The following is a 20,300-nucleotide window of genomic DNA, read 5'->3' on the forward strand; positions in this document are numbered from 1 at the left end:
CCCGGCATCAAAATGATATGGAAAAATGCTAACAAGTGAAAAAAAGGGTATAAAAATGACTCTACAGTAGAATCAAATTTTGAAAAACTAATTGATGAATTTGTATGCATAGGCATTTAAGAAAAAGGGTCTATTAAAATATTGACCAATCGAATTACTAACAATGTTTATCTCTGCATGTTGGGATCGTGAGTTTTTACTTTGTATTTTTTATTATTCAGCATTTTATACATTTTTATAATGAATAGTATTATTCCATTATGTAATTTGAAAAGAAAACTAGTATATGTACATATATTTTTTGAACAGTCGCTTAACTATGTAAATGGGCTTCCCTGAGTGCTCATGTTACTGCCATATTCAATGTAGGACATTTGGAAAACAAATATAAAGACAATATTCCAAAAGTCATTCCAAACTTTCAAAAACTCTTCAAAGGTCTTTTTTTATGTATAAAGAAGTTCTCTCCTTTCTTACAAATCCTACTCTTTTACTATACAACATGCCCTTTGGGAGTAGAGAGTATGCCTCATTTATCTGTATATTTCTACAGTGCTTAATTCACTTGTATGCAAATTGTAGGCACTCAGTAATTTATAGGTTGAATCATAATCAGAAGAGAGTGAAATTCTTTCTACCATAAAATGTAGATTATTAAATTTTAAAGTGTTACCACTTTAAGGGATATTTGCATTTATTCATCAATATTTCCCAGTGAAGATATATTAAGATCCAGTGCACAAAAGGCATTGTTCTAGGTACTATGGGGGATGTATAGAAGTTGTTCCTACTTTTCAAATGTTTATAATCTAAACTAACTGTGGAGTGGATTAGGAAGGCAGAAGAAGCAAGAAGAGAACTATGTCCATTGATATATCAATGTTAGACACTGTACTAGGCAATTTACTTATGTGGAATTCTTACAACAAACCTCTGAGGCAGAATTTTATCTATATTTTATAAATGTGGAAATGGAGGCTCAGATAAGCTAAGTGAGTTATCCAAGTTCAAGTTAGTGGAAGAGCTGGGATTTAAACCCTGGATCTGAGTGAGTCCAAACTATTCTCTCGCCCTTAATAAATACTGCCTCCCAGAAAAGGTGTGTGTGTGTGTGTGTGTGTGTGTGTGTGTGTGTGTGTGTGTGTGTGTGTGTCAGGAGTTTCAGGTAAGTGCCATACTTATGATGCAAAGTATTATATGGAGAGGCAGTGGAGAAACAGTTTAGAACCTAGACTCTGGAAATGACTGCCTGGGTTTGAATTCTGGCTCTGCATTTACTCATATGCTCTCGGGCAAGTTACTTAGCTTCTCTGTGCCTCAAAGGCCCATCCACAAAATGGGAACTCATACCTAACTCACAGTGTTGATGTAAAGATTAAATGAGTTAATACAAGTAAAGGGCAGTGTCCACAGCACTTAGTAAATGGTCAAAAAATATTGGTTATTACTACAGGAAATCAGAGGAGGGAGAAATCATATCCAGCTGGGAATGGATCAGGAGAGGCTTTATAGACGGAAAGAAGGCCTGAATAACTAGAGGACTACTGAGATGAAAAGTATGCCTGGTGGGAAGTGGCAGAATGGACGTCTTCCCTAATTCCCCATTCTAGAGGTAGCTCAGTGACTGAACTCAAACATTAACTACCTTTCCCCATTGAAGACTCAAAGTTTCCACCTCAGGTTAGGGCTTCATTTAACTTCCAGACTGCTTTTGGCCGTGAGAAGTGGGGTAGGGCATTAGGACCCAGCGATTGCTGTAGTGAGAGAGGTTGAATCTCAATCTCTCAATTTTTCTCTCGAGCTCCCTCCTCTCCCTTTGTCATTCTAGGTGCCTGCTGCCTCCGCAGCGTCCCTCTAGCTCTCTCTGTGCTAACTGCCTGCGCCTTAGGGTGCGCAAAGCCGAAGGATTAGTTGGGACCTGCCTTGGTGATCCCATGGCATCCCCCAGAACCGTAACTGTGGTGGCCCTCTCAGTGGCCCTGGGACTCTTCTTCGTTTTCATGGGGACTATCAAGTTGACCCCGAGGCTCAGCAAGGATGCCTACAGTGAGATGGTAAGTGAAGCAAATGGATGGTGAGGAGCACACGCCCAAGGGATTACGAATACCCCTCCCCTTCATTCCTTCCCAGGCCACGGTCCCATCCCCTTACCTACCTTCACCCAGGAATCTCCCTACGCCCCAACAACTTTGCAGTTGGGTGGGAGCAGCTGGACAGGAGCAGCTGGACAGGAGCTATTTCATCTCTGGGCTTTGCCGGGAGCAATTGTTCTGGAGCCACTGGATGCCAGTTGGGGGAGGGGTTGCCCAGTGAGTGCCTCCTACCCCCAAGTAAACCAGAAGGCTGAGATCTACGTGATACCTGTCACTGGCAGGAGCCCTTCCCTCCTCCCAGCACACCCAAAGTCCGGGCAACCAGTTTTCAAGTCTGATTCCTTCGCTTGGAGCTGAGAGTTTAGCACGCTGGAGAGCTTATTTATCCTTGGGAAGAACAAAGGGGAAAAGCTGGGGAGAAAGGACTACTAAAACAAACAGTTTTTAGGAGCGGGAAAGGGATTCCTCACCCCGGCTGGAGACTGATGGTATTCCTTGGCCTCCTGGGCGTGCGTCTGTATCCTGTAGACAAAGCAGTCCTGGCACGAATAAAGGTCACTCAGCGCCAGCTTCTTCCCTTTGCTTCAAGGGAGAGCTGAATGTTTTGTTTTGTTTGTGGGCTAATCTGCAAAGTCTGGTTTTTCTCTTGTGCAAAATCAACTGTAATCCCAACCTTGCCTCCTGTGGTTGTCCAGGGCCCGGCCCTCTGCAGCTTTTCCCCTCTGCAGAGTTGGAATCACCGAAGGTGACTGGCCAAAACATCGCCTCTGCAACCTGGGGGCTGGGCTGCTTTCCCTAGTTGGGCGTGAAGAGGGTTTGTTCCTGGGCTGTGGAGTTCGAGGAGATGGCAGGGGATGTTTCCAGCACTTTCGGTCTGTTACCTCCCCCCCGTCACTTTGCCTCTTCATTTCCCTCTTAAGCTTTTCATTGCCTTTGCCAGACTGCCAACAATGGGAGGGAGCCCATTACTGGGATCTCAAGGTCAAGAAGGAAAGGGGCTTAGGGGAGGAAAGAGAAAGGAGACAGCAAAGAGGAAAGAGGGACTCCTCCATTAGGGCAGAGGCAAGGAGGAAGGAATAGCCCCACATGGTGCCAGGAATACATAGTGCTCCTGGAGCCCACTGCAGAGCTTTCCAGGACTCCTCAACATGTACTGCAAATAGATGGAGATTGGCAATTTGTAGGTGTTCAGAAAATGTTTGCAGGCAGCTCTGGCTTCTGTCTCAGGGTTTGAGCTGGTGCTTTCCATGTCTCCCCCACCCGAGGGTGGTCCTGGGGTCGGGGAGGATGACTGGCACTCCAGGGGTCTAGGTCTAGCCCCAGTGGCAAATCCTAATGTGTTTCTCCTTCTCACTCCCTCCTTCCAGCATGTTTGACAAGATGGAAATGAAATCGGGTCAAAACCAAGTACCCAAGGCAACCTGCATTAGGGAGGAGAGGAGAAGTGGGGTAGCAGAAGTCACGAAAGGCAGAGTGACTGGGTGGAGAGAAAATGCCACAGTACTTTTATCTTGGTGGTAGTAGTTGGGTGTTAGATTATGAATAAATAAATATGCTTTCCTTTACTTTTCATATATATATATATATGTATATGAATATGTATATGTATATTTATATGTTGGTGTGTTTGTACCTTAGGTATTTTTAAGGTTTCCCTTAAAAATATACAGAGATATATTTTTAATATAGAGAGATATATTATCCTTCTTCAGGATACTCTCTGTGCCCTAGACCTTGCTCAGCTGCTTTAGGGTCCCCCAAGCAGCACCCTAAGTACAGAAGTAGGCTCTGCAGGCAGTCCACCTAAGACGGAGTCACTGGGAAGCTTCCTAACCAGCTTGGCAGAAACTCATCAGGAGGACCAGCAACAAATGGAGCTACAGCAGGTTTCTTCCTAGGGAGTGGAACTGTCCATATTTGAATAGGTATAATTTAATACAGCAGTATAGAACCTGTGTGTGTGTGTGTGTGTGTGTGTGTGTGTGTGTGTGTGTGTGCAGTTCTCTTCTCAGGGGCCTCTGAAGAAATAGAACTATGTCTAGCTGGGAGGTAGACTTCAGAGTAGTATAAAGTTTGAGCAGGATTTTTCAGTTTGCCCTTGTCCAGGGTCCCCTCCTGTGTTGAGCATTGGGTCCTAGGCTGGAGATAGCTGTCTGGCATGGGTCCGACTACGTATAGCCTGGGGAGCCCAGCTTTATTCTTGAACTCATATGAAATGGGGGAAAGTCAGTTCTAGTACGATGATTTATATTTGTTGAATGAATGGCTGAATGAATGATTCATTGTAACATTATCTTGGCTGGTCACCACCCTTCAGATTTCTCCAGTTGACTCTTGATTACGCAGTTCAGAAGCCATTTCTTGCTTCTTAGAAGGGGGCAATAGACCCTCAGGATCCCAACCCTAGATCAACTGGGATCATTATCTGGGATATTCCGTTTTCCATTCAGGAGTGATTCCTCTGCTGTGATGGAGTAAGTCATGTATTGACTGCAGTAGTTGTTTTAAGATTATTTACTCTTTAGAGCATCTCTGTGAAGTAGATTCATTTTATTAGTTATTCTTATTTTACTGATGGATAAACTGATCCAAGATCATAGGGTAAGCTGTTGTTGGAACAGAGATTAGAAACCAAGTCCCTGGCTCAATACTCTTAGCAGAGTAGTCATTATTAGTTACAACTGCTTATTTGGATGTCAGAATTTACAACTGATTCTTGAAACTATCTGACACATACTTGCTCATTTTTTTGTAACAGTTCAACTGCCCCAATCCATACTTTGGGGCTTCATTTCACTTTGAAGCCAATAGCCAATTTTTCAAATTTAATTTTTTTTTTTTTTTTGCTTTTCTGCCAACTATTTTTTTCTTCTTCTAAAACCATTAGTGTTACGCTTCAGTGTTGCCCCCTCAACTTTAGGAGGAGAAAATCACTGCCAAAAACCAAACAAACAGTAACTATGAACTTCTTTTCTGTCTCTACCAAGGAAGCCCAGAAGAGTTAGTGGAAAGAGTCCAGGCTTTGAGTCAGTCATACAGGTTTGGGTTCAAGTCCTGACAGTCTTCGTGCCTCAATTTCTTCATCTATAAAATGAGGACAATAATTCCTACCTCAGAAGGTCGTTGTAAATATTGATCGGGATTATATTTGAAATTATCTGGCACAGAGTTTGTGTATAGTAGGTGTTCAAAAAATACCCTCGGTGAGGTGAGGATGATAATTAATTCTATTTTATGCAGTGTTCCTGACTAATTTGAATGATCAGTTAAAGAGATTGAAATGAGGCACTTAGAAGAGGAAGATGCTATTTTCTTGTGCCCTGGTGAATAGGCCTTTATGAAATTGGCTAATATTGAAAACTCCAGCCTTGCTGCTGGGTAATGCACAGTGGCTTCCATACAGAACTTCCAGATATCTCTCAGAATAGCCCATTTTGTGTATGTCACCCATACCTCCTCCAGATTTAGCAACTGTCATTATGGAGCACTCTAAAGCCCACATGAATTTAACATGACTGATCACTCTCTTGACTAAATGCCCTCATTAATCCATTTGAAATTGGGAGCCAGCACTTACAAATGCTGCTAGGCAGTTTCCTGTGCAGTGATGGGGAACATATGAATGATTGGCTTGATCTAAATTTGTTTTTTCAGCTCTTTGTAGCACTGGTTCCATCCTGTAAACACAAAAGGCCACATATGGAATGATAAGAAAACACCAAAATCCTGTCACAGTGAAGTAATTACTATCCAAGGGACTTTGTCCCTGACAAAAAAGGGCCAGTCTCTGTTTCTTTGCCTCCCCTCATAGGGAAGGTTTGTTGATTTGATGGACTTCCTTATCTGTGGCTAAATGCCCTCCTGTTTGTGTAACCATGGAGAAATACTCCAGATATATTTGGGCAGTTGATTTCATGGCCATAGGTGATCTCTTATGCTTCCAATCACAGCCGTTAATTGCTTCCCAACTAGGTAATAAGATGGTCACTCACTGATGCTTAGACTGCTCTCTGAGGTGATATGGTTCGGGTATTCCCTCAGAGAGGAATCTGACCCTGAGATGTGAAGTGACTTTGCTTAGTTTGCACAGCTATGTGTCCCAAACTAAACTACATTGGAGCATATGCCAGGGAGCTGATAGCCTCTTGCTGGCCCACAGCTGTGCTTGTTTCAGAGCGACCTTTGACTGAGAGGAGGTCAGACTTCTGCCCTAAGGTGCATTCTAGGAGGGATCCGCTTTGCTTTGTAGGACCAGGTTTGCCAGCTTCCTTTTCAGGTGGGCATTATATGACACTGGAAAATAGAATTGTTTAAAATGTGTTTATCAATCACATGGATATTTGGTAATTAAACATATAATGGCTTTTTATTGCATTTAAGAAGTGATCTATGATTCACGGCTCTTTCTTCCTACAGAAATTCAGGAGAATCATACTTGAGTCAGTAAATTCTGCAGCATGTACATAGCCTTTGTGGTCTAAGACAGCAACCAGGCTGAGATTTTTAGCTCAAATATATTTTTGCCAGTTGCTCTCTTCTGCTTTTGTACAGCTTTTTTCCTGTAAATCTTACTGAAGTTTAACATCTGTTCTGAAATATGCACATAAGTATACAGCTCCAGGAATTTTCAGAATACTCCTGTGCAACCAAAACCCATGTTAAGAAACAGAACATGACCAGGACCCTGAAACACCCCTCATGGCTTCATCCAGCAACTACTTCCCCAAGGAGGCAATACTATCCAATACAAGATAGTAATTACTATCCTGATTTCTACAATAAAAGTTAGTTTTACCCATTTTTGAACTTAATACAAATGGAATGATAAGGTATATTAGCCAAAGTATATTTTCTTCTACCTAACTGGCATAAGTGAACTAAAGTGAAGGAAACCACTTGCCCTGCATTCCCATTTTGTCCTGTTGCTGGTTCACATCATTTATTAATTGTGAGTGATGCATAGTCTGAGACAGTTTTCAGCTGTTCATGTTTAATGTCATTAATATGACATCATGGACCCTGGGGTGTTAGGAAGAATAAATGACAAAAAGAAAAAAATATGATACACAAATGCTCCATATGCTCTTGACTCATGTTTGAATCATATCTCTTCATAAGAATGGACCTGCTTGATTCATCATTGTTATCATAAAACTACTGTGCCTTGCAAACGTATGGATTTCTCATTGTATGGTTCATTAATGATAAAATGTGGCTGACCCTTGGTTGATGCCATGATGCATGAGCCTTTGACTAAATCTCCAGAATACTCATTTAATTTGCAAGAGGGGAAACTGAGGTAATATACTTAGCAATTCCTCCAAGCAATTTAGGGGCAAAACTAAATTTGGAATTTAGCCTATCTGAAGAATGTCAGCCCAAGGATATTGCTGGATGATTGCTTTTGATTAAAGGGGCTTGAAACATTTGACTAAACACTTCTCTTTCCTGCTTTTTTTCCCTAGAAAGAAACTATCGTTACGGGGTCTGGTCCATTGCCATAGAAAGGAAACAGTCCTTATGAAGTAAACTGCAAGAGCCTTTTGGGAGATTGACTCAGTCAACTCTTTATTCCTACTATCAGAACAATTAGTCTTTATAGAGATCTAGTTACTATACATTCAAGACATATGACCCATCTGTTGTTAGAAGTGAGGTGGCCCATATCAAGCATCAATGGGGCTGGCAATAGTAGGATTCTTTTGATGTCTCTATCCTACTCCACAGGAAAGAGAATAAAGGGCTTCCTATAATGTCAAGACCCCATCCAAGCTTAGTCCCATCTGTAACAAATTAAACATTCCCGGTCTAGAGTCCTACAGAATAGATGCTATCTGTACCTACTCAGCTTTGAACTAAGGATTTGATGAAACAGCTTATCCACATGTAGTTTCGTCCTAATAAAGGAAGGAAAGAAAAAGGCCACAGCTGCATAAAAATATCCACAGCTGCAGTTTAAGAGGTTAGATAAACTGAAAAAGTAATATGGAGTTACACCAAATGGAAAGAACAAAAGATTGCTGAAATCATAGGAATTTTATTAAAGATGTGGAATTTGGCACCAGGCTACAGATTCCACTACTGTATAGATAAGAATCTGTTCTTCAGTGATGGGTGGTTAGCCCTAGCCTCAAAATGAGCATTTCCAGCCATTCAGCCAGCATCTGGAAGTCTTGGCTCCCAATTGACTGTGAGAAATTCATCTTGCCTCTTGTGTTCATCTTGTCAGAAGCATACACTTAGGATTTAGGAACTGTCTCTTGGGAAGCTTTGTGTTGCTAATTAGAAATGGTCCTTAAAAATGTTAAGGAGGCCTCTTGGGTCTAGATTTCTTTCCCTAAAGTGTCCCTCTGCTAGAGAGTGCGGAGGGGGAGAGAGTGGGCAGATGACATCTAGGTTAATAGTGAAAGGAATCAGGCAGGCTTCTCTTTACCATCAGGTGCCCTCTCAGCTCTGCTCTGCTCCATGTGGGTCTGGCTCAGTTCAACCCAGGATTTTACTCTGCCTACTTGTCAACATCTCTTGTAATTTCTCTCTGAAAATCCATGATTTAACTTAAGATGGGAAGAGGGAAGTAAAATAACTAACAATTTTTTAACTAACCAACTTTATACGCTCAGGAATAGGGTAGGGACTAGGGTGAGTTGCAGTTAAATGAAGACAGAATCTGACAAGGCCAGAATTAGGAAGAGGTAAATGAGGCACTGTTGTGCAAGTACAGAGTCAGATTCTGCCTTTTTTTTAAGTTTTGATATTTGGTTTGTCATGGGTATTGTTTGCCTTAGTCAATGAGTGTTTTGGTGTCCTCTTAAATTTTGTACTCAAGGCAAATGGCCTCACTCACTTCACCTTAGTCCCAGTCCTGCTCAGGAAAATGAGGCTCAAAAAGGTCAAATAATTTGCCCATGGACACCCAACTAGAAAGTGAAATAGGATTTGAAGCCAAGTCTGTTTGAACCCAAATCCAAGCCTTTTTCACTAACTTACCAGTCTTTTAACAGTCCTCATAGAGGATTATCTCGTACCACTCATGATAATTAATCCATGAAATAAAGGTGTACTCACTTGTTCAGAATTGAGAGAAATGATTTAACATTTGTTCCAAACCTAGACACTCTTCTAAGTACCAGATACTTCTGAGAGGTCAAGTTGGCTTTCTGCCTGATTCTTATAATACTTGTCTTGCATCTGGCACTTTTGACTGTTCTCTTAAAACTCTTGTCTCCCATGACTCCATCTGTCCTGGTTTCCCTCCTACTTTTCTGACCACAGTTTTTTCTGTCTACTTTGTGGACTCTCTTCCTATTCCCATTTTTAGATGTCTCTCACCCAATTTCCTCCACTGTGTACATTCTACCTGGGCATACTGATGACTATCCATTCTGTATCTTTACCACAGACCTCTCTTACTCAGCTGCCTACTAGGTATCTCCACTTAGATGTCTAGGAGATACTTCAACTTAAAAACTCAAACTGAGTTCCTCATTCCTTCTTGCCTCTTGCCCCTCACCTCCAACCTATTCCTTTGGATGCATTCTCAAACTCAGAGAAAGGTAACACCCTTCTACCAAGACATCAAAGCCAAAGACCAGAGAATCTTGACTTCTCCCTTTCTCTCAGTGTCCCTATCCAATAAGATGTCAAATGCTGTTGATTTTGCATTCAAAGTATCCTTGCCCCTGTCCCCTTCCCTCTATCCTTACTGTCTTGTTCTAGTCCAGGTCTCTCACCTGGTCTCCTTGCTTTCAGGTGTACTACTCCCAATCCATCCTCCACCCTATCTCCAGAGGGCTCTTACTTAAAAGCAAATTCTGTTCCTCCCCATGGCTTATAGGATAAAGTCCAGCTCCATCCACAACACAACATAAATAGTTCTGCATGATCTGATTCATACCTGTCTCCCCTGACTCATGTCTCACTCTCTTTCCTCCCTCTCCCAACCTATGCTGAATAGTGTTCAGGGACTTAGTTCACCCAGCTTCTTTGCCTACAATGCCTTTTCCTTATGGATCTTGCAACACTTCCTTTTCTTTTAAGATTCCACTCCAGCTTTTCTCAGTCTCCATCTAGGGATATTTGACCACTCTGGTGTGCCTCCACCATACACTACATAATTTTATCCAGCACTCATAACACTTACTGTACATATGTATTTATATAACTATTCTTCTTACATAAACTCAAGTTTCAGAAAGGCAGGGCCTTTGAATGATTGATATCTGTACCCAGAGTACCTAATACAGTGCCTAGCACAAGGAGACACTTAATATTGAGTGAATTAATGGATACTTAATGAAAACAAAGCAGTTGGCCAATCCAATAAGACACTTGGTAAAATCTCATCAATTTACTACAAAATAAGAATCAGGCCAATCTGAATAGTGAAATATATGATTATCTATTACTCTAAGGTTAATATAATTCTATTACTTTGTAATATATCCAGTGACTCTGTTCTCTGGTCTTTGAAGTCTCCCTTTGGGCTACAGTTAGACCTTGTTCAGATCTCTACTCTATACCACTAACCATGCTGCTTTATAATGTTGTTTATAGATTCCCCTCAGTAGACTGAGAGGTTCTTGACCCTGTCTGACTAATCTCTCTATCTCCATTGCCTAATCCAAAGTAGGTGTTCAAGAAATACCTGTTAAATTAAAATGAATAAATTTGAACCAGGCTGATCAAAGCAGTGTCTTATATAGACCTGGGGATTTATCTCAATGCCCATGAAAATGACTTTTGTCTTTTAAATGTATATAAAAGGCTAACATGTGTGTCTATTTAAATTTTTCTGTTTGCTTAGCACACACTTTTAAAAACTTTTTACAGATTTTACAAATATAAACTAAGGTGCACGACTTTTAAATGATCACATTCCAAATTCGGGAAGTCCACATTAGTGAGGCTTTACTGTGCCTTGCCTTACTTCATTTTGGTTCGTATTCATATGTATCTGGGTTTAGATAAGGCAGGCACTAGAAAATGTGGAGGGGCTAAAGCTGTACTGGTTTTTATAGGCCCACTGAATTTTCTTTTTAAATTCTTAATGTTTTTTATAATCAGAAAAATGCTTTTAAACTATAATGCCAAATTCTTACCCTTGGTGCTGTTACCAAGGTTTAAATGACAAGTTTCTCAGATGTATGGTGGCCTTTTTCTTATCTTAATTCTGAGGCTTTTATTGAGCTTAGTAAAAACTGGGACACTCTTGGCTGGTGTGGAAAGCGGATGGTGGAAAAGAAGGACTTTGCTTATGTGTTCTTTGTTCTAATGCTAACATCACAGTTAATGCAGTGATTTCCTTATGGTATTCCACCCTAGAAACGTGCTTACAAGAGCTATGTCCGAGCCCTCCCTCTGCTGAAGAAAATGGGGATCAATTCCATTCTCCTCCGCAAAAGCATTGGTGCTCTTGAGGTGACCTGTGGCATTGTCATGACCCTTGTGCCTGGGCGTCCCAAAGATGTGGCCAACTTCTTCCTGCTCTTGCTGGTGTTGGCTGTGCTCTTCTTCCACCAGCTAGTTGGTGATCCTCTCAAACGCTACGCCCATGCCCTGGTGTTTGGAATCCTGCTCACCTGTCGCCTGCTGATTGCCCGCAAACCAGAAGACCGATCTTCTGAGAAAAAGCCCTCATCGCCCCTGGGAAATGCCGGCAATGCCTCCAGGAATGCAGGAAGTGCCGAGGAGCATCCCTCCTTATATGAGAAGGCCCCTCAGGGCAAAATGAAATTGTCATAGGAAAGCAGAAGTGCAAAAGTGGACCTTCCAGGCAGTTGCCTCCATGCCACCCAGGAAGATGTCAGTGTGTGTATTTTCATTTGATTTATTGATCTTGGGGAAAGGGAAAAATATTATTTGCTAGTTAATGGATTGGCTTGTGTACATCTATACCCTAAAATGAGCTCCTCACATAGACATATGTGCACCACCTTTAATCACTCTGGGGCAACTCACATCTTGCTGCATGTACATGTATATGGCTAAGTATTGAAGTGTATTTGTGAGATGGACTCCCGGCAAGCATGTGACTGTGAGATTATGTGTGGGAAAATGTATTTACTCTGTGTGTGTGTGTGTGTGTGTGTGTGTGTGTGTGTGTGTGTATGTGTATGCACGCACATGCAGAGGAGAAGGCTCTGATCTTGAACTAATCCTGCATATGTATCCTTCCCTTTAGAGATTGATTCTAGCCCAAGGCAGAATAAAATAAACCTCCTGTAAGGAGAATTGTACTTACTTCTGGTATAAAACAAGTGATGTATTCCCATGAGATGGGGGAGTTCCTCAATAGATTAAGCTGAAAACTTAAATTTACCATTTTATGAGAAAGTTCCTTCAATTTGAGACATTGAGTTACATGTAAAATGAATACTTTACTCTACTTTAATAGTTGTTTAAATTTTAAATACTCCATATTGAGTTTAATTAAAATAAGGAATATATGCAGTGCACAGAGAACCTAATTGTTCAAGTGATAAAATGGGAAGTTTCACCTTGCCTTTGTCCAAACCCAACCTACCAAGCTCCTTTATTCACAGTTGGAAACTGAAGCAGTAAACCTGTTACCAGACATCTTGTTCAGGTTTTCTTAAGCCAAAAACTGCCTCTCTTTCACTGTTCTCACCAGCGAACCAGGGTTTGACAGCTGCTCCACTGTTGTGGTTGAGGGAGCAGGGATTAGTCCTGTTAGAAGTCTGTGAATCTCAAACTCTAGCTTTTCTCTTGAATCATCTGAAATTTGACAAGAGGAGCTGGATCCTTGCCAAACCGATTCACTACTCCTATTGAATCTTCACTGAACTTTGCTAGTGTAAGCAGAGATCATAGTTACTTCCTTGGTGGTCTCCTCTACACCTCTTCATCATTCCAGTGGGTGGAGTTTAGCTGGGGGAAAAACATTGGACATGGGTAGTTGGATTGAGCAGTATGAAAATTTGTTTTCTTCATTACATACTGCTGTTTCTCCTTGTTAGATGTGCTTTGATGGTTTTAAAAGTATTGTGCCAGGGATGGGGGTGTTGTGTGGGGGGAGTACAAATTATTGTATTTTCTTCAATGTCATTGTTCTTGTTAATTGATACCTCTGTCTTCTTATTTCTCTCATTCTTTCAAAATAAAAATTTTTGAAATTTGGAAGAAACTGTCTGAATAAATAATGAAAATCTGGAAAGGAAGGGTCATATTAAGGGATTCAATCTCTTTTACTTTTGAGTCTGGATCAGGGAGAAGAAAGAGAAGGGAGAGTATACTCACTTAATATACTAATAAGGTTACCAACAGTCCAATCTCATTTAAGTTCCTCCACACTTCTGTGATGTCAGCACGTTAAGACAGGAAGCCAGAAAATTGGGATCTCAGTGCAATTTCCAGGTTTGGGAATTATTCATTAGCTGATGCCAAAGGAAGGTGGAAGAACGATTTCAGAAAAAAATTGCAGGTAATGTTAAATAAAGGTGAACCAGTGTCTCTCACTGTATAGGTGTCCACAAAGTGGCATAATTTCCAATGCCACAGACATGTCGCAGGGCAAGTTATTTCACCACGCAGGGTGTAAATTTATTGTCTACAAAAAAGAAGGGGATTGAAAGGTTAAAATCCCTTCCAATTTATATTTGAGTCTATGAAATGATTGGAAGCATGAAAAATGACTCAAGAAATTTTGTTTTACTAGATGAGGAAAGGCAGTTACTCACACAAAATAAACACTCAAAATCATGCATGATTAGGTAAAAGTTAATGAAAGTACTCTGAAAACCATATAACGTGGTAAAATCTGCTGTAGGCTTTCCTAAATACATCAACTTAATCTTTGATTTTTCATTTCCCTAAGATTGAAGTTTCTTCCTACAGTTTAATAGCTATGTTTCGGCCTCAAAAAATCAGTGAGAGTCATTCCAACTCTCTGATTCCATCTCTAGCAAGACTTTAAACTAGGGACTAAACTCAGGTCTGAGATTAAGCCCTGTTGCTGTTTTAGTCAATTTCTTTAAGGTCCCTCATTCCTCGAAGTTAGGAATCTTTAACAGTTGACTGGCCGGTTACCTGCACATATGCCTGGCTCAGGACAAATGTCCCCAGCAAACCTTGGAAGGTATGCATACACATCCTTGGCAAAAGGGAGGGCAGGTCCAGCCGGTCTTTCCTCCAACCCACCAGCTTCCTACGTGGAAGGCGACAGCTTCAGAGATCCCAGATCCTTTGACTTAAATCTCTTGCCGAACATAAGGTAAGCAGACTTTATCGCCAAGTTTGCAATTTCGTATTTTCCTACAGATTCAAAGTCCCAACATTTGGGGGTCATCTGGGCAAAATGATTACTATAATTGACCTTGTTAAGTTTAAGAATCGAGACATTAATTACCCCATTTCATGCAAAATGACGAGTACGGACATTATTAGGACAGTGGGAAGGCCAGCCAATCAGCTGGCTCGAGCAGCAACTGCCACTCGCCCTGCGCTCGGGGCCAGGCGGGTGGTTGCAGGCGGCTCTTCAGAATTGGGTCCGCGACAGCGGTGGCGCGCGCGCCGCCTCGCGCCCTTTAGTTACAATTAAACCAATCAGGTTTCAGCAGAACGCGCGCCGCTCCGCCTAGGCCCCGCCCGAGTCTCCGCGGAAGCGCATGCGCGGGGCGGGGCCTGTTTGTTTGAATCAGGGAGGCAATGTTTGGACTCCAGAGGCTTTGGGAGTGAGAAGCGTATCAGGTGAAGTTCTTTTAAATACCGCGCGAAATTCCGGGGCCCTGAGAGCGAAGGGAATCTCCTGACTTCTGAGCAGGACTATTCTGCAAGGTGTGACTGGGGTCGGGTTTTCCTCCAGCCCAGTAATCTGCCCAGTGGGTCTGTCGTCAGGGCCCTTCTGGTTCTCTCCCTTCTGCCGCAGGCTGTGAAAGGGCCAATTCTTAAGCTATGGGAAGGTTCAGCTGGATAGGATCAGAAGCTGCTTAACCGCCCTTCTTCATAGAACCGTAAGAAAGAACTTGGAACCTGTAATTTCCCACGGGGTTAGACTAAGATTTATTGCTTTCCTGCTCTGGCCTTATCTTTTTTTCTAGGGAGGTGGGATTGAGTAAGTGTCATTCTGACCATACCCTTGTTTTTCCCGTTTGAATCCCAAAATTTAGAAGTCATTCTGGGTTCCTCGCTTTCCTTTTCCCTATATCCAGTTCTTTTATCACGGCCTTGCTCAGACTACCTCCAAAACATATCGAATAAAATCATTTTCTACCTCTTTCACCGGTATTCCTTAGGCCTAGTTCAGATTACAGTCATATCTCTTCTAGACTTTTGCGACCCTTTTAATAGGTCTGTTTCCACTCTTTGACCCTTAACATCCTATTCTCCATACTGCAGCTAAAACGGTCTTAAAACATAAATCAGATGGTACCACTCTCCTCTCTAGCACTCTTCCCTTCCCCTGTAGTTGCCATACGCTTAAAATACAAACTACTCTAATCTACAGGTCCCAATTTAGTAGTCCCTGGCTGCCTTTCTGATTTCGTCTCCCACTACCCTCTACCTCTTTGATGACACAGTACCCTCCCCCCTCCTCTTCTTTGTTGCTATTTCTCTAACACAAAAAACTCTTGTTTTAAGGTCTTAGTATGTCTTGCTGTTCCCTCTCCATGAAATACTTTTCCACCAGATCTTCACATGGCTGGTTCCTTCTTGACATTCAGATCTCATCTTGAAGGTCACATCAGAGAGGCTTTCTCTGAACACTTACTCCAAAGTAGCTTCACATTCCCACCCTGTTTCTATCACATCACTGTGTATTGTGGTCACTATTAGTTGTTATTTACTGACTCACACTCCTCCTTAGTCCAGTCCGATAAGTTTTATGAGAGCAGAGACCTTGACTGTTTTATTTTTTTATCCCTGATTTAGCATATTGATGATGTTAAGTTATTTATTGAATGAGTGAATTATTTAACAGGGAATGTTTCTGTTCTGAGAATCCTTTGGCCACCAGTTTGACTTTTGAACTATGCAGTTTTAATTTAGCACTGACAAAGTAGGGAATATAAAAGATTAAAAACAAAATAAGAAGGGGTGGACAGAAAAAGAGGAGTGAGTGGAGAGTTCAAGAGATGGGTTAGTTTTAAATTCACATTTTGTGATATAACCATTTTAAGAGAATTTGCAGTGTTGCCTTTACTCTTACTACCCGCCCTGACCTCCCACAGGAAGGCCAGTTCAGCTGGTGAATGTTACCCTGGAAAGTTCTCTCTGTTACTATTTCTGAGAAAGTTAACCTATAGGTTTTGCTGCCTGAATTGTTGTCAAGTTTTTTTTTTATTGTATACTTGTATGCTAGGTACTGTGTACTCAATGTTGGGAATACTGGAAATTATGGTCCTTGTTTTTGTGGAGTAAAAAGTGATGGTTTGGCTGATTAATGGTAACTTGACACTTATTTCTGTATAGAACATGTACAGTAATGTCACCTCAAAAGAAGGTTAAGAACTCTCAGGCACGAAAGAGGACTTCTCAAGGTAGGAAGAGTGACCAGACTAATCTCTTGGCCTGGAAAACAAAGGAAGACCTAAGTAGCTCAAAGAGCATCTCAAAACATGAAAACAATCCAGTGGAAGATTATGAACTTGCTGATGATCTAACAGGAAATGCTCTGCAACTAGCAGTGAGCTACTTGGGGAAAGGTAAGAAAGGTGGTTTTCCTTATAAAAGTCATAAAACTATTCCAGACTTTGTATTAAGGATTTTTAAAGGAAAGCACATATTTTTGTTCATTCATGCTTTTATTTATTTAATAGACATTTACTGCATACTTACTACACATCAGTATGCTAGGTACTAGGGACACAACAACAAAGCATGTTCCTGGCAGAGTGGTTTCCAAACTGCTGCCATTTCTAAACTGGGATTACACAAGAATCTTAAAAAAAAAAACTCTGATGTCTGGATCCACACTTTGACATTCTAATTTTATTGGTGTGGGATGCAACCTGGACACTGGGATTTTTTAAAAGGCACCCTACGTGATTCTAATATGCATCAAGATTTGGGAGCCACTGCCCTAGTTTTGAAACAGCTTACAGTCCAAGGTTAGTGTTTTTAGTTAGTTTAGAGCAGGGATGCTGGGGCATGATTCAGTTTTCCTCACTGAAGGTGCTATTGCTGGTAAATATTGTAGAGTTTTAATGGGTTTGAAGGGTTTTTAGGAAGACATTTTTTTATAGAAAGTTATTTCTCTTAAGTATCCCAAATTGTAATTTTTGAGGCTGAGTACTAAAAGAATTTTAAAGATCCCACCATTTAATATTGTTCCTTTTTCCAGGTCCCATTAAAACTTCACAGAGTAAAGATAAAACCTTGGAAGAACACTTGAAAGCTGTAGAAAATGTGGCTTGGAAGAATGGGTTAACTCCAGAAGGAATTGACATTTTATTAAATGTGGCACTCAGTGGCAAATTTGGTATGTCAAGGGGAAACATTTATCATCAGTTTGCTCTGAGTTTTACCTTCCAAACACTGAATTAGATTATTCCTTGGAATCAGTTATAGTTCGTTATTTTTACTATTCTCTTTATAAAATCAATCTGGTAAGATTATAAAATGAATCTTTCTTCAGTTCAGACTACCTTTACGCCAGAAGTTTCTGTGTGCAAATGCTGAAAATGGCTAGTTATCATTTACCTTTATAAACAAAATATGTTGACTCTTGTCACCAAGTACATGGGAGCCATTTTTAGTTTTTCTCTTAAGAGGCATAAATGATAGTTTAAATAATGTTGCTGGAAGGCACTTTAAGAGAACATTTGGTCTAGTTCATTGCCTTTAAGGTTCAGTTACCTATGACAAGTCCCTGTTGCTACTGTCCCATTCTAATATCTATGACTTTAATGGTAAAGATGCTTTTTCTTTTGTGGAAATGCTTCCTTTCCTGTTCTAAATTCATTTGGAATGACAGAGGGAGGGGAGTTCTTAGAAAGAAATAACATTTGGCAGTATTCTTTTTACTTGAGAAGAACCTTTTAACATATTCTTATCCAAAGGTGAGGAAACCGTGGTCCGGAGTGGTTAAAGAGACTTGCTTACAGTCAGAGCTAGAACTTAGGAATGCAGGTTTCCTAACTTCCCCTCTGGTGTTTACCTGGTGTTAACTCAGGTCTCCTAACTTCCCTTCTGCCCACACTGCTACCAGATTTTTTACTTTTTTTGTTTGAACATTAAGACAAGTATCAAAACTGGTGCTCTGTATACTATTTCCTGGTTCTTGCCTATTGGTTTCCTTTGTGTGTTATCCTAGCATCATGTTTGCAGGGATGTGTGTGTGCTTTAAAGCAATTAACACATTACTGGCCAAATTCAATATATGACTTCCAGGTATTTTAGTTCCCTAATTAGTTCTCTGTGTTTTCCTAGAAAGTTATATTTGACTTAATAAAGTTGGCTCTTGTAAATGGTTTCACATTGTTTGGTTCTAATATTTTTCTAGGAATCTGTGTTTGATCAGTGTCTATTGAGAACAATTCTCTCCCTTCTCCCTTAAAACATGTATAGAACATATAGGTGTTTTCAATTTGGAACTTCTCTTTTTTGGTATCTCAAATTAATGGTTAGAAGGTTTTCATGATGGTTGCCAGGTCTTAAGGCAAATGCAAGCCTCTTTCAAAATGCATGTCTCAGAGTAGAAACTTACATATAATGATTCCAAGAATAATTTCTGGCTTCTAGTCTAACTTTTCACTTTTCTGTTAAGCTGAAATTTTGTGACATCAAATGTGGCCTCCTTAATTGCTTTTCTCTCTTTTAGTTATTCTACTAGATGTAGCTCTTTTGCTTAGTTGAAATGTATATTCAGGAGCAGGTATGCTTGAAATGTCATCATAATTAGGTACAAAGGGACTTTAGATTCTTTAGAAATTAGTTAAAAAGTCACTGGAACATAGTAGAATCTGTATTGAATTCCCCCTTTGAATTTGGTACATATGTGAAGTGTTGGTGGTCAGACTGTTGTAAACTTAAGAGAGGTTCTGGGGTGGGAGTCGGGGAGAAAAGAGATAAAAACAGGAAACTACAAGAATGGAAAGTAGAGGTTTTTATTTGAGAGTATATTACCTGCATCACGGAATGATGGGGTAGAAACTGATACCATTCTGTTGCAGTGATGGAGGATTAGTAAGTCCAGTGATCTAATGTGCAGCATGATGGCTATAGTTAATATTCCTGTATTGAACATGAAATTTGCTGAGAGTAGATTTCAGGTGCTTTCACCACACACTCAAAAATGGTAACTACATGAAGAGATAATATGTAAATTAGCAAGAGAGGTCTTCACCCTCTGAAAAAAAAAGGCATGTGTATAAGATGTTTTGAGAATGATACTTGCAGGTGACATTAAGAGCTGTTGTTTCAGTGAGTGGATGTGATCACAATGCTGTAATGTGTATAAAACAGTGGTTAAAGACATGTATAAGATATATGTAAGAATGTTGCTAGCAGGAGTTGAGAACAGTGTTATTATAGTGAACAAATGTGATTGCCACATTGTAATACATGTAAAATACAGGTTAAAGACCCATGTATCCATTTGAGAATTCTATGTGAATGAGAAGTTGAGAGCAGTGTTTTTTTTCAATGAATGGTTGTGATCACATTATAATTCAAATAAACAATGTTTAAATTTTAAAAAAGAAATTAATGAGATATTATATTTAATTCTTGAAGCCTTAATAAGCAGAAGTTGATGTAGAGTGTATACAAAACTATTTGCAGCATTACTTCTATTACCAGATAGGAGAATACCATGGAAGCCAGAGAGCATGATGGAAAGATTGTGCCACTATAGAATGATGTTACTACCAGCTAATACCAAGGAGAGGTTCCATTCTGTTATCCTCCCTGCTTTTTTGGGTGGGATAGAGAATACAAATATATTTATTTATTAGATGTAACAGCTAATTCAAGAATGATAATCTGCTGGTAGCTTTAAATAAATGACAGTTTACTGTGCCACTAAAAATAATAAAATAAAAAAGTAGTCCTTGAAACTTTTCTGTGTGTAAAGACTTGTTTTAGGTATAATTCACATACCATAAAATTCACCCTTTTTTTTTCCTTTGGTGTTCAGTTTTTTTTCCTCTTTTTAATTGAAGTATATGTTGGTTTCAGGTGTACAATGTAGTGATTCAACAATTATATGCATTACTAAATGCTCACCACAATAAATGTTCTTACCATCTG

At 40.3% G+C, this 20,300-nt stretch overlaps 2 protein-coding genes across 3 annotated transcripts in view; both read left to right on the top strand.

Annotated features, from left to right (window-relative positions):
- Positions 1 to 1,777: 1,777 nt before the first annotated feature.
- Positions 1,778 to 13,215, top strand: TMEM35A (transmembrane protein 35A). The gene is made up of 2 exons (XM_017655463.3): positions 1,778 to 2,054; positions 11,415 to 13,215. Exons 1-2 carry the CDS (start codon positions 1,935 to 1,937, stop codon positions 11,832 to 11,834), a joined length of 540 nt encoding a protein of 179 aa, XP_017510952.1. The 5' UTR covers positions 1,778 to 1,934; the 3' UTR covers positions 11,835 to 13,215.
- A 1,495-nt stretch (positions 13,216 to 14,710) lies between these two features.
- The window catches only part of CENPI (centromere protein I), a 63,422-nt gene continuing 57,832 nt past the window's right edge, over positions 14,711 to 20,300 (top strand). The window contains exons 1-3 of one of the 2 annotated variants that reach the window (XM_017655461.3): positions 14,711 to 14,798; positions 16,521 to 16,753; positions 17,392 to 17,529. In XM_017655461.3, the coding sequence (XP_017510950.2) occupies positions 16,534 to 16,753; positions 17,392 to 17,529 (358 nt within the window). In that variant the 5' untranslated portion in view covers positions 14,711 to 14,798; positions 16,521 to 16,533. Of the gene's footprint in view, positions 14,886 to 16,520; positions 16,754 to 17,391; positions 17,530 to 20,300 lie in introns of both variants that reach the window. The other variant, XM_017655462.3, reaches the window with a different exon arrangement.

Source organism: Manis javanica, chromosome X (genome assembly GCF_040802235.1).
Source record: "Manis javanica isolate MJ-LG chromosome X, MJ_LKY, whole genome shotgun sequence".
Taxonomy (NCBI): domain Eukaryota; kingdom Metazoa; phylum Chordata; class Mammalia; order Pholidota; family Manidae; genus Manis; species Manis javanica.